Source organism: Diplotaxodon limnothrissa, linkage group LG4 (assembly GCF_057381915.1).
Source record: "Diplotaxodon limnothrissa isolate DT_005_m linkage group LG4, D_limnothrissa_male_GT1.1, whole genome shotgun sequence".
Lineage (NCBI taxonomy): Eukaryota > Metazoa > Chordata > Actinopteri > Cichliformes > Cichlidae > Diplotaxodon > Diplotaxodon limnothrissa.
Genome location: NC_140599.1, coordinates 9,859,437 through 9,875,214, shown reverse-complemented (window position 1 = coordinate 9,875,214; position 15,778 = coordinate 9,859,437). Strand labels below are relative to the sequence as shown.

The following is a 15,778-nucleotide window of genomic DNA, read 5'->3' as shown; positions in this document are numbered from 1 at the left end:
GCAAATATTAATGCGAAAGTTGATGACTGTAAAATTAGAAAAAGACTGAACAAATGTCACTTGTTTTTGAGGGGTTTGCATGAGAGAATCTCTTCTCTCCAAAAAGGTTTGTAAAGTTGCCTCTGAATAAACCACAAAACATCTGGAACAGTTCCGTTTGGACAGGTTTGTCCATAATCCACAGTGACAGTCAAACATAGCATAACAGGACAAACACCTCATACCAACTGTCAAGCATGGCGGTGGAGGGTGATTATTTGGGCTTGGTTTGCCGCCACAGGACTTGGCCACCTTGCAGTTGTTGAGTCTACCATGAACTCTGTTGTATACAAAATACTATCCAACAGCAACAAATCTAATCAAACGAGCAAGTGAAACAAATCTAAACAGAATGTATGACAAAGAAAAGAATCAAGTTGGTCCAACAGCCTAAGTTTAGACCTCAACCTGTATCAAATGCTGTGATAGGACCTTAACAGAGCTGTGCATACACAAATGGCTGCAAACTTAAATGGACAGAATAAACTATGCAAAGAAGAGCAGGCCAAAATTCCTCCATAGCGTTGTAAGATAACATCATAAAGAAAACCATTACTTCATGTTACTGATGCTAAAGGAGATTCTACAAACTAGTAAATTATAGAGCATGCTAAGTTTTCATAGAGTCCTGTGAAAACCTTATTTTTCACATGATTGTATAATACGGTGGCTGGTTTGTGAAGGACACGTTTCAGGTATTTGGACAAGAAGGTGGAGTGTCACGCTATCAGCTAAATCCAGCTTCTTGGTTAATACAGTGAGTTCGTATACTGTATGGCTGCGAAGCACTGACACAGTGCTCAGTAAGATACAAATAACATATTGTAAAGTTACAGTTTAAAGCTGAGTGTGTTACAAACTCTATTTTGAAGCCAGATCCAAGTGGCTACTCAGGTCTAGCATGTTAGCGAGCAAGCGCTTGCTAATTAGCACTAAACCAAAGCTAGTTGTTTGTCATGAAGCAAAGTCCTGGATAAATTTCTTTATCAGAAACATAGAAGGGGAAAAAATGAAACTCCTTGATCATACTGAAATCCTAAAATGAATATATGTAGCAAATTAATTCTAATTTTTGGTTTTGTTCTTCTAAATAGATCACTGATGTCCTGGAGAATTGTTCAACTGCTCCAGAAGTGATCTATTGTCTTTAACCAATAACTCTATTTAATTTAGAGCCCCATGGTCCATCCTTTACCATCGGCAAGGCCATCTGGCTGCTGTGGGGTCTGGTCTTCAACAACTCTGTGCCAGTGCAGAATCCCAAAGGCACCACCAGTAAGATCATGGTATCAGTGTGGGCCTTCTTTGCTGTCATCTTTCTGGCCTCCTACACTGCCAACCTGGCTGCTTTCATGATCCAGGAGGAGTACGTGGACCAGGTATCCGGTCTGTCAGACAAAAAGGTAAGGTGAAAGGTTTCTGTTTGATGCTGTGCCACTCGCTCGTCCTTACCCAATGTTGTGTGAAGACTTATCAGAGTTTTACACGCCTCTCCGTTCTCTGTTTTTTATGTTCAGTTCCAGAGTCCCAACGACTTCTCGCCTCCGTTTCGTTTTGGCACTGTCCCCAATGGAAGTACAGAGAGAAACATTAGAAACAACTACCCAGAAATGCACTCCTACATGACAAAGTTTCATCAGAGAAATGTCAATGAAGCTCTGCAGAGTCTCAAGTCTGGGTAAGCATGTTCGCAACAAAGTGGTTAAAAAAGAAAAATGTCAAAATGAAAATGACCACATTTATGTTTAAACTTCACAAATCTATTACTGGCAAATTGTGTTAGAATATATTACTTGAGATACTGAAAAGAGTATTTCGGTCAGTGTCACCCCTAACTGGTCGTACAGATGACTGCCCTTCCCTGAGCTTGGTTCTGCTGGAAGTTCTTCCTATTAAAAGGGAGTTTTTCTTCCCACTGTTGCAAAGTTCTAGGGCTTAGTGGGCTGTCCGATTGTTGGGGTTTTCTCTGTCTTATTGTATGGTCTACCTTACAATATAAAGCACTTTGAGGCAACTGTTTTTGTGATTTGGCATTATATGAAAAAACTGAATTAAACTGAGTGTGCATTTCTTTGTTTTGGGCACAGTATTATTTATTATGGTGCAATCTGCTTTTTGTTCATTTCAATTGATTGAATGCTTTTTGGAATGGTGCTAATCATGTTTTAAAGTACCCAGAAGCACTATTGGACTCACTACGATGATCAGAATGTCTGTTTCAATAGAAGTGTAAAATTCAGGCTACGATGACTTAAAAAGTAATCACTGCGAAATTCTCTTGTTTGTCTTGCTTCATGTAAATATATCTCAGCTGAATACGTCCAATAATACTATCACTCCCCCTCTTCAGTTTCATCAAGTGCGCCTTTTCGCCAGTTTGTGTGCCAGCCCCAGCCTTTGGCAAACCAAGTGGAAGTCTATTAGACTTATCAGCAGCTTAGAGCTATTTAGCAGGTTAATTGGAATGTTGTAGCTGTGATGTCTGACTCCCAAGTGCTAATTAATTGTAACCTATCGCTCCTCCTCTTTGTCCCTCGCTCTCTTCTTCTCCAGCAAACTAGACGCTTTCATTTACGATGCGGCCGTGCTGAACTACATGGCTGGCAGGGACGAGGGCTGCAAGCTGGTGACCATTGGCAGCGGCTACATCTTTGCCACCACGGGGTACGGCATCGCCATCCAGAAGGAGTCGCTCTGGAAGAGACATGTGGACCTGGCCATCCTGCAGCTCTTTGGAGACGGTGAGCGAGCGAGCTGACACTCCACCGTTTAATGATGTCACGCGCGCAGCTGTGCTGATGCGATGAGTTGTATAATTACACATAAACGGATCGGATAGACGCAGAGATAAGACCAGCTTAACACAGACGTTAACAGATCAAAAACTTCTCCGTGACCTTGAGGCAAATATTAAAGGATAGGTGTGCCCAACTTATTCTGTTGACTTATTCTTTTGGGATAACATTGTGTTCACCAAACTGTTTAAACTGTGTTATGACAGCAGGACAAGCTGAAAAACAATTATCAGATGAACTAACCCAGGTTACTATCAGGCAAATTTGAAATTCAATGCACCTGAAAAACCTTACAATCCCTTGTTAGACACGAAAACCATTTGTGTGTACGGCTGTGCAGTACTGAGGGCATCTCACATGTAAGGGGTAGGGAACTCCAGGCCTCGAGAGCCGGCGTCCTGCAGGTTTTAGATGTGTCCTTGTTCCAGCACAGCTGATTTAAATGGCTAAATTACCTCTTCAACATGTCTTGAAGTTCTCCAGAAGCCTGGTAATGAACTGATCATTTGATTCAGGTGTGTTGACCCAGGGTGAGATCTAAAACCTACAGGACATCGGCTCTCGAGGCCTGGAGTTCCCCACCCCTGTCACATATGAACGAGCAGATAAAATCCCAGACAAGCAGCTGAGAGTTCGGATCTGACAAACGTGGCTGACCTGTGAGTTTATTTGAATGACTGAGTGCCTCATGTGTTTTTGCACCATTTTACTTTTCTAATCTTAGCTAATGACTTCATGTCTACAGTTTTCATACATTATTGCCAGCAGGAAAAAGAACTAACGTATGAAAATGCGATTTAAGTAAGAGCTATAATGGGGGGAAGAAAACTAAAGCTCCATCAATATGAACAGCTTGAGGCTTTGCTGTAGGCTCGTTCTTATGAATATTGTCCAGTGTAGACTTTCTTATTCTTCAGGTTCTGCATTTTTGATTTAAAAAAAAAAAAAAGAAGCTGGACGAGCAATGATTCTCTGTTTATACTTACTGACCACCAATTGGAGATCTCAGACAAAAGCAGGTAAATTCAGCAGCTTTCTAAAGTCCTCTCAGACTTAATTCCTCCCCCGCTTTTTTGTTGGCATGTGAAACAGAGCTCGCTTTAAGTGAGATCATGTGACTGAAGCAGGAAGTTTAGGATGCTCCTCTGCCTGAAAAGCCTTTAGATTACTTAGGACAGGGGTCGGCAACCCTGGGCACAGCTGGCACGCGAAGGGTTAACTGATGGCACGACACGCAGTGAGTAAATCTGAGAAGGTGCATTAAAAAAATAAATGGCCGTGCCACCGGTGCACATCGCAAATTAGCTCACATAGAGACATTAGTTGTGCCGCTTCTTAATAACGGTATCTTAGCTAAGAACCCCAACTACCAGATTCAACTTATAATTAGTTAAAAATCACTTAGCCTACCGGTGAGAGGGACGTTGCTAGCTGGCAGTTTTTTCAAGCGATGTTGAAATTTCCACATTCTGCTACTTCAAATGCTTCAGGAGCTGTCTGCTCAGCGCAGCATCAGCACCACGGAAATACACACAAATACAATACTGCACTATGCCAACATCTGCAAACAAATATAGTTCTATAAAGTTGTTCTATACAGTGTGTAACTGTTCATATAGAGCGTTATTAAATGTATTGCTAATGCGATGGTTGATATGGCACATTAACTTCTGAGGAAATGTTAGATGGTACTCATCATCAGAAAGGTGTCCGACCCCTGACTTAGACGTATGTTTAAGGCTGTCTTGTCCAAAAAACTACAAAGTTTCTTCTGGTGAATTTTGCTGAATCCGATCGTGCAAACTGCTGTTTGATTGACTGTTTCCTTGGCAGCCGTGCACCCTTAAACAGAATCTCCACCAACATTTGACAGAGGAGGAGGGTCAGGGTCACTGGCTATACCTTTTTAACACCGTACGTTTGTCACTGGCTAGTTTTAAGGGTCATTTCACAATTTTTTACAAACTGCCTTTTTTCCTCTCTTGATTTTTCTCTCATGAGTTTGGCGGCGGTGAATCCACTGAGGTTAAACTAATAGACTTTCAATCCTCAACAGCATTCTTGACTTGCTGTGCTGTTATACTGAGATTTTTCTTGCCATGTGCTCCTTTCCGTCTACCAGGCGTTCTTTTTTGTTTGCTTTTGCTTTTGACTATGAACCCAACTGTTGATTTTGGCAAACCAACTAGCTTTGATACGGCTCTAATAATTTCTTATCTTCTTCACTTGCTCGGCTGACTCTTTGCTCTGCATATTGCCAGGGTGCTCCCACTCAAACTAAATGGTAACTGAATTAGCTACGAGCCTCATGTGAACTCTTCCACACCCCCAAAAAAAGAAAAGCCAATTTCGTTTTAAAACTGCTACAATTCTGGCACTGTGTGATAAAAGAGCTATATCTCACACACAGTTCTTTCTGTATCACTAGTGAGGCACAGAGCCTGAAGACTAAGAAATGTGTAACTGTCTATATACTTACAGTCTGGACTGTATTAGCGTGAAATACAGTATTTTCATGAATGTTTGAAATCCCTTCCCTTCACTCATGCAAGAAAAAAAAATCTCTCTCAGACTGTAAAATTGTTGATCTCACCCACTCCCATCTGTTCAGGAAAGGATTTTGGAGAGAGCTAGGATAAAAATCATACTTTTTCTTGTGCGTCTGCTTTGCTCTGCGAGTCAAATGTACTGTAAGTCCACTCCCACATATTGTATCTCAAATGCAGAGTGAAAAAGTAAAACGTTAGGAATACAAGTTGAAATTTAGCTCCCACTGTGGGAAGCTGGTGGTTTATGATCATGTTTGCCGTTTATGGGAGACTGTGCAAAGCTCTCCGGGGTTTGTTCTTTAGAGACACACTTTGTCCCAGCTGTAGCTGCAGCATTAATGAGTCTGTGAATGAGCAGGAAATAAAATGCGTTCCAAATGTTCATTTTTGAGCTCTTCATCACGCACAAATTAAAACGTCACCAACAATGGCTAGTTGTGAAGTTTAACCACTTTAACAGCCTGGTTTTGATATACAGTTAATTCAGTATGGGAAGTGTAATGGAAGTTTTGTGTGTGTCTGTGTGTGTGTAGGTTCAAGTGCGTGTGGTGTAGCTAGTTTATTTGGGCACGGTCCAGAGTGTTGTGAGCATCCTGAGCCAAGGGCCCTCAGGGGCCTGCTATAGTGTGTCCCAGTTAGAGGTGCCAACATAGCTCCTGGTGTATTTCTAAACCGTGTGTGCATTAGTGTGCGGGTTTGTGTGTGTGTGTGTTTGCGTGCACATGTAAATATGGGTCAGCCCTCCAAAAATGAGTGCCTGTGTGTGTGTGTGTGTGTGTGTGTGTGTGTGTGTGTGTGTGTGTGTGCGTGCAATGGGCTACAAAGTAAAAGCAGTGTAGAGATTCTGATTATTTATGACACAGGTTTATTTTTATCAACCTACATGCGATTCAGGAAGAGTCTTTTGTGTGCTTGTTGCTTATTGATGATCAGTTAGGTTAGTCGTAGAATTAACTTAATAACCCGTCGAACTTAGTTGAGAGTAATTTATGTGTGTGCTTGCAAATGTGAATGTGGGTCGGCTCGCTGTAACATCCCCGTGGGCCACTGCAAAAGCATTAATACAGAAACTGAGCGGCCCTGTCTGGCCCCTCTCAGGATTTCAATGTCACTTTACCACGCCTCGCCATCCACTCCCCTCCTGGTGGCCTAGAAAGTGATCAGACTCAAGCGGCGAGCGCAGTGGCCTGATATGCAGGCTGGAAGAGAGTCGGGGTAGTTTGACGCAGGCCTGAGCAAAAAATATATCACAGCTGTCCTGAAAGTTAAACTGCAAAATTTCCTGTTTCACTTTTAAACGGAATCATTCGTTTGCTTCTGATGAACTTTTTGCCCTTGAAATCAGTGAAAGACCTGTTGCATCATTACAGAGATACCGGGCATCGGTGATGTAATAGTTACTTCTTATTCCGTCATAAAATATACTTCTTTAAGATTTTATATGACATTTTGTAACAAGGTTATTAGATTTTAGACAGTGACTAAAATTAAGAATAGGAAAGATGTCTGTATTTTGTTTATCACATAGCAAAGCTCCATAGAAGTTAAAGATGTAGTTTCTGGCTTAGATGAGACGATAGAGCCAACTCAGATATTTAGTCTGCATTTTAATCATTTACAGTATTGGCTCATTACGTGGCATAAAATTGCAATTTAATGTTTTCTGGAGATTAAACAAACAGATTATGCTAAGCTACTAACTAAGCTACTAGCTAAACTATTAGCTTATCTTATATCATACAAAAATCAAAGAAACGACTGACTTTGACGTGTAACTCTCTGCTCCCACAAAAAAAAACCATGTTTCAAAAAATGTTGTAATGCTGCTTTAAAGTGTAGAAGTCTAGCATTCCCTCAGAGTTACAGCAGATTGGTTATGCTACGGTCACACTAGGGAAAGCAGTTGTTGGGAGACCGCGGCATGACCGAAGTTATTAGAACATGTGCAATTAACTGTGATCTCATTGCTTTTTGAAATTTTCTTTTTGCTTTCGAAGATGGGGACCTGGTTTGCAACCACTCGCAGTCAGTTGCCAACTTCTATGTAACTTTGCTGCTTCGAGACATAAATAAGACCTAGTTGGTCTCTTAGTTGCATGCAATCTGTTTATGGCAATATGGCAATAAACTGTAATAAATCAGTAAAAATCACAAATCGTTGCCATATACATAGATATAAATTCTGAAATAAAAGTTCAGATTAACTATCTAAGTCTAGCAAGAACCTCGTAACCTCAAATTTTGAGATAGTTGCTGGAGGTTGATGATTTAATTCGATTATGTAGCGGCAACCTTGCTTTTTTTATTTATTTATAATACTATAACCAAAATATAGCAACCAGCTGAGTTAAGGAGTTGAGTCCCCCATTGGAAAGAGACCTCTGGTTCCCCAGAGGTTGAGTGTGCAACATCATCAACCAGTAGGAAATAGTTTGCTGCTGCAACATCTTCAATTGCCAAATGCAAAATGCAAATAAATAAATAAAGCATTTCCGTCACCAGGCAACCACCAATTTTTTTTCCTAGTTGTAAGGCGTTTGTTGGCCAATTTTTATTTTAGTGTGACTGAGTCATTAAATAACTAAACCAAACAGTGAAAATCCACTTGAATAGACCTAGACAACTGAAATTCCACTCACTTGATTTTGCAGTCTCATGTCATGGACTTGATCATTAAGCAGAGATAGCTATCATTTTCATCTGAGTCAGGAGCAGGTGACATGAGTCATGAGATTCATGTACAGGCTAGAGGTGGGCTGATCGATCCAAATTTTGATAGTATCAATACCAACACTGGTATCGGTATTAGATCGATACTAATGCAATTGGATCGATACTTTGTTTCTATCCTCATAGTTCAGTATAAATTGTGTTGAATAGATTTTTATTAGCATTTTTTATAATAAAAAAATATACCCCAAACATGCACTATGAAAAATGTCTGAACTTTTTTCTGTTCACTGTTACGTCAATTCTTTTTAGCCTATAGCACATTTAAACAACTGAAGCTGACACAAAGGCCTTTAAAGACAGGCACATTTACATTCCAGCTCTCTTAAAAAAAACCAGTACCAATATATAAGAACAAAATCACAACACTGTCATTTGATGTTCATTAAAATCTCTTCAGAATTTGGCAAATCAACGACGATTCAGCTCATAAATCATGACACTCTTTTATAGGTTAAAAGTATCGGTATTGACATCGGCAATACTGCCCTTAATTCACTTGATATTGGATCGATACCAAAATTTGCAGTATCGCTCAGCAGTGCTAAAGGCTCCTAGAGATGTTAATGAATCTTGAGTTGAATGTTTAGAGGGATTTGTAGGGAGGGGTTTGGAGGACTGGAGGAAAGTTGAAGTCAAAAAGCTGTCAGTTACATTAACCTTTATTAACACTCCTTACAAGTCCTGAACAAACACTTAGGCTCAGGTTCCTTTATTGATACCCATAGGTAAATTTGTTTTGCAGTTCAAAGTGCAGGCAACCCTTCTACCAGACATCAAACGCCAATACTGGACAATTGTAACATAGACACAATAAGAAAAATAAAAGGGAAAAAAGTGAGAGTGTTCCAGTAAAAATAGTAAAAAAAAAAAGGCATATAAGCAAATTTGCTATCGTTTAATAAAGAATATCAACTAAGACAAAGTCGTTTCTCTAATGCTTTCTCCTGCATTTAAGGACTACAAACCTCTGTCCAAAGGGAAGAAGCTGAATATCCCAACAAAAGGGGTGGGAGTCATTATTTAAGATGGAGCTGGTCCTTCTCTGCAGCTGTCTGGTATACAGAGACTCTAAGTTGAGCTGTGATGTACCTCGCAGCTTCCCTAACCAGTTCACAATTTGCATCACTTTGTTTCTGTCCTTCAGAGATAGGTTACCGTACCATGATACCAAGGAAAAGATAAAACAGACTCAGTAAAAGATCTATTAAATAGTGTCTTAGTCTCAGTCTTATCCGTGTGAAAGGAGGACAGTTTCTGTATGAGAGTGTGAAACACTGTAACCGTGTCCTGGATTTTAAGCCAGTCAACTACAGTTGTTGTCTCCTCTCACTCTGTATTCTCTGATGTCCATTGAACAACAAAAAGATGAGCAGGTTTTCCCACTAAAATCAGCGCTAAATGAAAACTAATGACAAAGTGGCATACTGACTCCCAGGAGACAGCCCTAACTAGAGATGCCACTGTCAGAATAGCTGCACAAGGGTTCCAGTTACTGTTTATCAGTAGATCTAAGTAGAGGCAGCTGGGTGATGTATCTGTATTTATGCCTTTGTGTGCAGTGCCTCTTTTTTTTACGTTTACATGCTGCGGAGACGCTTGTTGATGCTCAGAGGCCAGGCTGGGCTGTGTGTTGGTGGAGTTGCGCTGACGTGGAGCGACAGCGGCTGAATGTATGATTAATTAACCGACGCCTGTCCTGCCACAGTCAGCTTTGATAGAGAACAGCTCGTGATGAAACAGAAGGTGACCCACAAAAACAAGCACAAGCTCGGGGACTAGCGTCAGATGCATACCAGATACCTATATATGCAATTATTTGGAGAAAACAATGCAAATAAGACTAATGTGATTAACATGTGACTGGTGGCATGTGTGTTTTGCTCTTCCTCTGTCTGCTGTGAAGCTGCTGCAGAATTTAAGATCTGTATTTCACTTCTAACCACCCTGACCCCCCTTTTCTCTTCTGCCCGCCATCTTCCGTCTTCTCTTCTTCTGTTGCATCATTTTCTCCATCCCTCATGTCCTCCAATACCCATCTTGTTATTACATCATGTCCCTCTTCTCTACTTTATATAATACTTCCATTCCCTCTTTTTCACACTCCTTTCTTTACTTCAATTCCACATCTCAAACATAAAAACACTTCCCCCACATATCCTCACCGTGCCATCCTTCTTCTTCTCTTGTCCGTCCACGTACGCCCCTCCTGTCTCACCTCCATCCAATCCCCTCCTTGTTGGCCTGCTCCTCGTCCATCTCTTCTCACCATCTGTTTCTTGCTTCGTCCTGTCACTTTCTCCCTCCCTTCGTCTTCTTCCCAAAACCTCATGCCAATACCTCTGTCCAGGTGAGATGGAGGAGCTGGAGTCCCTCTGGCTGACAGGGATCTGCCACCATGAGAAGAATGAGGTGATGTCCAGCCAGCTGGATGTGGACAACATGGCTGGCGTTTTCTACATGCTAGGTGCTGCCATGGCTCTTTCACTCATTACCTTCATCTGTGAACACTGGTTCTACTGGCAGCTGCGCTTCTGCTTCATGGGCGTCTGCTCCGGCCAGCCCGGCTTCGTCTTCTCAATCAGCAGGGTGAGAAAGGGTGGGGAAAAGTGGGCTATTATAGCAAGAAAAGGCTCTTTGTTAATACTTTGACCCTAGCTATCCAAATAAGATAATAGCTGCATGTTGGAGTACCATCAAATACACAATTTTTCAATTCAGATACTTCAGTATGTGTATTTCATGTTGTACCCTTCGTATCATTGCTACATATTTACTTATGTAGTAAACATTGTGAGTTGGGGTGCTGGTTTAGCTCACTGTAATGAGCAGGCAACCATATGCCGCATAGCAAAGGGCTGCGGCCGCATGTCTTCCGCTTTCTTATCAGTCTTCACTGTTTATATCAAAAAGAAAGCCATAAAAGGGCCCCAAAAAATATTAAAAATAAATCAAATATTCTGAGTTAGGGCTAGTTACACAGGCCTAGAGACCTGTTGGCAACCTTGACTGGTTGCAAGTGGTAGATGGTAGTTGCTGTAAAATCTATTGCTAAAGCTAAGTCATCTAAAGCAGTGGTCCCTGACCTCTTTTGCGCCACGGACCGGTTTAATGTCAGGCAATATTTTCACAGAACGGCCTTTAAGGTGTCGGAGGATAAATACAACAAAGTAAAATGATATAACCAAGACAAAAACTGTGATATGTTGTAAACATAATAATAAACGTGAATTCACTGTGTAATTGTGTAACTTTATTAGCAGCGTCCTCCTGAAATGCACCAGCAACATTGAGAGTAACGTCCTCCTCTCTCAGGTAAACCAAGTTAACGATAAAAACCCTGAAAACCATAAATTTCACTCCTGAGCCTCAAATCTCGCGGCCCAGTACCAAACGGCTCACAGACCGGTACGGGTCCGTTGCCCGGGGTTTGGGGAATGCTGACCTAAAGCCCCTGGTAACCACTGGTCACTAGGAAAAAATGTGTATTCCCTAACCGACTGGCCAGCAGTTGTGGGATGTTGCTTTCTGTCGCTTGGTAGAATTAGTTACAGTATACAGTGTTGCATCAAAAACCCATTTACAATTGCTTTGGTCACCCATAGTGGAAAGTTTTAAGCCTAATTTTAAAAGCAGAGAGGGTGTCTCTTTCCCAAATCCAAACTCGGAGCTGGTTCCACAGAAGATATTGAGAAAAGCCAAGAAAGACTATTATAATAAACTTTTTCAGGAAAACAAGAATAATATTAAGGGCATTTGGAATATTTTTAAAGAAGTATTGGGTAACAAGAACACACCCTCAGATCGGCCTATTTATTTCATTAAGAATAATCAAGTTGTTGATGATAAGACTGAAGTAGCAAACGAATTAAATTCCTTTTTTGTAAATGTTGGACCCACTTTAGCAAATTTAATTAGAAAAAATGACGACCCAGAATATGAGAAAGTCTAGAAAGGAGAAAGTAGAGTGCTTAATTCTATATTCTTAGCTGATATTACCATAAAAGAAATAGTAGCAATTGTAGAAAACTTTAAAAATAAAAAACCTACTGACTGTGATGGTATAGACATGGTTATAATTAAAAAGACTTTAGGCTGTATAAGTATTCCTCTTTGCTATATTTTTAATCTCTCGTTACAATCAGGAATATTTCCTGATCGAATGAAAGTGGCAAAAGTGATACCCTTATATAAATCAGGAGATAAACATAGTTTTAACAACTATAGGCCAGTGTCTCTTTGTCACAGTTTTCAAAAGTGCTTGAAAAACCTTTTGCGCAAAGACTTGATAGTTTTATTGAAAAAAATCAACTAATAAATGAAAATCAATTTGGATTTTGTAAAAATAGATCAACGGCATTAACATTGTTGACTTTCATTGACGATATTTCATCTGCAACCCATAATAATAAATACACAGTTGGGGTATTCGTTGATTTTGACACGTTACAACATTCTATTTTGATTTCTAAATTGTATAATTATGGTGTGAGAGGAGTGGCATTGAATTGGTTAAGGAGTTATTTAGAAAATAGGTCGCAATATGCACATTATCTCGGCAATACTTCTGAAAGATTGAAGATTGTATGTGGCGTTCCTCAAGGTTCTACTTTGGGACCTAAACTTTTTAATTTATATATTAATGATATCTGTGACGTATCAAAAAGGTTAAGTTTTATTTTATTTGCAGATGACACAAATTTTTATTGCTCAGGAGTGAATTTGAAAGATTTGGTTGAAATTATGATTTCTTAGATGTTAAGATTAAAAAAATGGTTTGATGTAAATAAAATTATATTTGAATCTGACAAAAACGAAATTCATGATATTTGGCAATCGTGTAAAGGAGGAAGAAGTCATTATGTCCATTAATGGAGAATTGATTGAAAGAGTTACTGAATTTCGCTTTTTGGGTGTAATAGTAGATGAAAATTTGACGTGGAAATCACATATTGAGTATATTAGAAAGAAGATGGTTAAAGACATTTATAGTTTGGGAAATGTAAGAGATTTATTAGATTACAAAACAATGCACATTTTATATTTTTCATTGTTTTTCTCATACTTTAGTTACTGTGTCGAAGTTTGGGGGAATACATATGAGGATATAATATAAAACCTCTAAACTTATTACAGAAGAAAGTGATACGAATGATTCATAACGTTAAATATAGAGAACATACAAATAAATTATTTATAAAATCCAAATTATTAAAATTAGGAGATTTAGTGAAACTACGGACACTATTAATTATGTTTAAGGCTAAAAATAATATTTTACCTTTTAAGTTACAAAGAGTCTTTTTAACGTGTTCGGGGGGAGAAGACAGCAGAAGGAAATTTTATTTTAAGCATCAGCTAGCTAGGACTACACAAAGATTAATGAGTCCAACGGTTAGGGGTATACGACTGTGGAACTCTCTTCATTATAATTTAAAGAATTGTATAAATTTACATTGTTTTAAAAAGTGTTACATGTCTAAAACGATAACTCAATATGAAGAATGTGAATAAAATTGGTGTTAATAGAAAAAAGATCCATTATTTTTTTGCCTCATTTATTTTATTTACTTATCTTTTCTCCTTGTTACTATGTGGAGTGGTATATTCTGATTGTAAATTTGTTGTTTGGTTTGAGTTAGGACTTGAAATAAGTGTTAATGTTAGTTTGTTCCTTGATTTTTGGTGCCGACTTACAATATAAGTTGGATTGTAGATAGGGGGCAGGGTTTAATAAGAATATTTTCTTCCTACTGCTCCTTTTCACACATGGTTGCAGTGCTTTACTGATAGAAAATGTGGTTGGTTTGTCTGAAAGAACTAGCTGTGGAAACTGTTGTACAAAGTGTGAAATAAATAAATAAATAAATAAAAACGGAACCCTCTGCCTCCCATTCTACTTTTAAATACTTTAGAAACCACAAGTAAGCCTGGGAAGAGGGAAGTGCTTTATTGGGGTGACAAGATACTTTGACGCCCTTAAGATAAGATAGAGTCTGATAAAAACTTTTTAAGTGAGGAGAAGGATTTTAAACTAATTCTAGATTTAAAAGGAAGCCAGTGAAGAGAAGCCAGTGTGGGAGAAACATGCTGTCTTTCTAGTTCCTGTCAGTACTCAAGGTGCAGCGTTTGGATCAACTGACAGCTTTTCAGGGAGTTTTTAGGATTTCCCTATAATAATAAATCGCAACATTCACCCTAGAAGTAATAAATATATGAACTAGCTTCTGAGCATCAATATGAGACAGGATATTTCTAATTTTAGAGAAACTGCACAAATGGATATTCGTTCGCTATATAAGAACACAGAGGGACATATTCTGGTCAAAAATAACTCAAAAATTCCTCACAGTTTGGTGTAGCGCCCTTTTTGCCACTTATTTCACCCAACAACAGCCAGCAAGCAATTGCCTAAAAGTTGGGAAATATAAATTTTTTCCCTGTGGTTGCTAGATGGTTGCCAACCAGTCTCTAGGCCCATGTAACTGAGCCCTTAGCTTGTATTGGCAACAAGGCAATAATACAACAATATGCTTAACTTACAATATAAGGCCTCAATTAACAGTGTTTTAAGTTTTTTACAACGATGTCGGGGGTGCAGCTCCATCTAGTGGCAGATGGCTGCATAATATATTGGACACAACAATTTACTGGTATTGTGCATCAATTAAAATGTAAACAATTAGATTAAATGACTAGTACCTCTTGAAGGCTTAGCGACTAGTGATAACAGTTTCCACAATTTTCTTCATTGTAATAATTATTATTGTCAGCTCACAGGTATGAATGACAGCAGCCAAAACAGTACAGTTATTTGGTCGTGGAAAGGCTGCTCTAAAGTAGGTGGTACAAGACATCCAGCTGGCTATAATTCAAATTAACCTCTGCGTAACTGAATCGTCCTCGTCTGTGAAGTCACCATCATTACTCATTACTTCATTACTGTCTCTAATGGCTCACAAATGAAGGTGCTTTACTCTTTAAGGCCTAAGAGATTCTAAAAATTCAAAGATGCATTCCACTTACCCAAATCAAACTACCGCTGCCAAAGTACACACACACATATAGAGAGAGCTTTCTCCTTTACTTTTGATGCCTTGGCCTTTCTGATGCCCATGAGGTAAATATTTACAAAATGCTGAGCTGAAATCAATACTTCACTCAACAAAAAATCAGCCACGGAACCGGAGAGGGTAGATTACCGGGTCCCAGGAGACCAAAGTCACCCCCAAGGTATTTGATTTGCATTCCAATTGTTTTGACATGGCTCCGGTGTAATTCACTGTGCGCCTGTGAAGGTGAAACACTGCATGCTAAACCACGTGGCTAATTTACAGCAGAGAAGCCACACACTGCTGCTTTCTGCCTCCATTTGATATGCTGTTGTGGTGCTGGGTCGGCTTGTGCCAAGAAAACAAGGCTTTGTATTTTAAAAAAAAGTAGAAAAAAGTACCCCTCCTTGCTCTCATATTCCGCTCCAGTGCTCAACTTTGATTATTTTGTGTGGTGTTAATTTTGCGCCTGTGCTGTAGCGTCGTTTACGCCTGTCCGTGTCTGTTTTTTTGTAGAACGAGCATGGCATACTTGTTGCTAAAATGTCAGCCGATTTCTCCTTTCCATAGACAGGCTGGTTGTTGTTGTTCATTATTGCATCATTACAATTTG

General features: G+C 39.5%; 1 protein-coding gene across 1 annotated transcript in view; it reads left to right on the top strand.

The window, feature by feature from the left end:
- grin2ba (glutamate receptor, ionotropic, N-methyl D-aspartate 2B, genome duplicate a) overlaps nt 1-15,778 on the top strand; it is a 97,967-nt gene that overhangs the window by 76,491 nt on the left and 5,698 nt on the right. The window contains exons 10-13 of the mRNA XM_085352106.1: nt 1,213-1,442; nt 1,557-1,717; nt 2,593-2,780; nt 10,464-10,702. Of these exons, the coding sequence (XP_085208232.1) occupies nt 1,213-1,442; nt 1,557-1,717; nt 2,593-2,780; nt 10,464-10,702 (818 nt within the window). The remainder of the gene's footprint in view (nt 1-1,212; nt 1,443-1,556; nt 1,718-2,592; nt 2,781-10,463; nt 10,703-15,778) is intronic.